This window comes from Manacus vitellinus, unplaced genomic scaffold (genome assembly GCF_001715985.3).
Source record: "Manacus vitellinus isolate BGI_N305 unplaced genomic scaffold, ASM171598v3 scaffold_161_pilon, whole genome shotgun sequence".
Taxonomy (NCBI): domain Eukaryota; kingdom Metazoa; phylum Chordata; class Aves; order Passeriformes; family Pipridae; genus Manacus; species Manacus vitellinus.
In genome coordinates this window covers 104,300-105,372 of record NW_021939138.1, presented here as the reverse complement: position 1 = coordinate 105,372, position 1,073 = coordinate 104,300, and the positions used below count along the sequence as shown (strand labels likewise).

General features: G+C 64.5%; 1 protein-coding gene across 1 annotated transcript in view; it reads right to left on the bottom strand.

Moving 5' to 3' along the window:
• The window catches only part of LOC115307278 (transmembrane 6 superfamily member 2-like), a gene marked incomplete at its 3' end in the record, with an annotated part of 6,258 nt that overhangs the window by 1,790 nt on the left and 3,395 nt on the right, over positions 1–1,073 (bottom strand). Inside the window, exons 3-4 of the mRNA XM_029958631.1 lie at positions 541–647; positions 351–448 (exon numbers count right to left, since the gene is read on the bottom strand). Of these exons, the coding sequence (XP_029814491.1) occupies positions 351–448; positions 541–647 (205 nt within the window). The remainder of the gene's footprint in view (positions 1–350; positions 449–540; positions 648–1,073) is intronic.

Genomic DNA, 1,073 nt, shown 5'->3' with positions numbered 1-1,073 from the left:
GGTGTGTGATCCCGGTGTGTGATCCCGGTGTGTGATCCCTGTGTGTGATCCCTGTGTGTGATCTCTGTGTGTGATCCCTGTGTGTGATCCCTGTGTGTGATCCCAGTGTGTGATCCTGGTCTGTGATCTCTGTGTGTGATCCCAGTGTGTGATCCCGGTGTGTGATCCCAGTGTGTGATCCTGGTGTGTGATCCCGGTGTGTGATCCCGGTGTGTGATCCCTGTGTGTGATCCCGGTGTGTGATCCCAGTGTGTGATCCCGGTGTTGCAGGAGCAGCTCCAGCAGGGAGAGCTCCATCCATCCCCACAGGAGCAGGGGTTGGGGTGGGGTTGGGTGGGGTGGGGTGATACCTCTCTGACATAGACCTCCATGAAGCCAGAGATGAACCCGTCCTCCTCCAGGGCGATGATGAGGTCGACGCCGGAGACGAAGGAGAACACCACGAACACTGTGGGGGGGGAGCCAGGGCAGCTCTGCCAGGGGCCCACGGCTCCCCCCAGATCCCAAATCCCACACCCCACAGCCTGGGGGGGCTCTCACCACAGAACAGGGGGTCCTGGAAGTGGCTGATGCCGCCGCCGAGGAGGATGACGGAGAAGAGGCCGAGGAGCACCAGGGTCACCGTCAGCACCAGCAGTGGGGGGTTGCTGTGGGGCAGAGGGGGGGTCCAGCACCAGGCACAGCCCGGGGGTGAAGCCCCATTTCCCCCCTGCCCACGGGAAACGCTCCTCACCCCCCTGATCTTTGGGGTCAGGATCAGGCCCCGCACCCCAAGGGGGGTCCCGGCACTGCCCAAACTCTGAGAGGGGAAAACGGCTCCTCTGGGGTCTGAAACAGCCCCGGGGGGGTGAATCCCAAAGGGAGGGAGGAACCTGACATTCCAGCGGGGTGGGGAAGGGGCTGCCTTGGCAAGGCTCCCCCCGATCTCGGACAGGCCCAGCCCCCTGTCCCGGGTGGACCCCACGATCCGGGATGGATTCCCTGGATTCCCTGTCCCGGGACAGCCCCAGCCCCCCACCCAGGACACGCTCCCTGTTCTCCAGGTCCGGGTGGGACCCCGGGACGGGGATTGG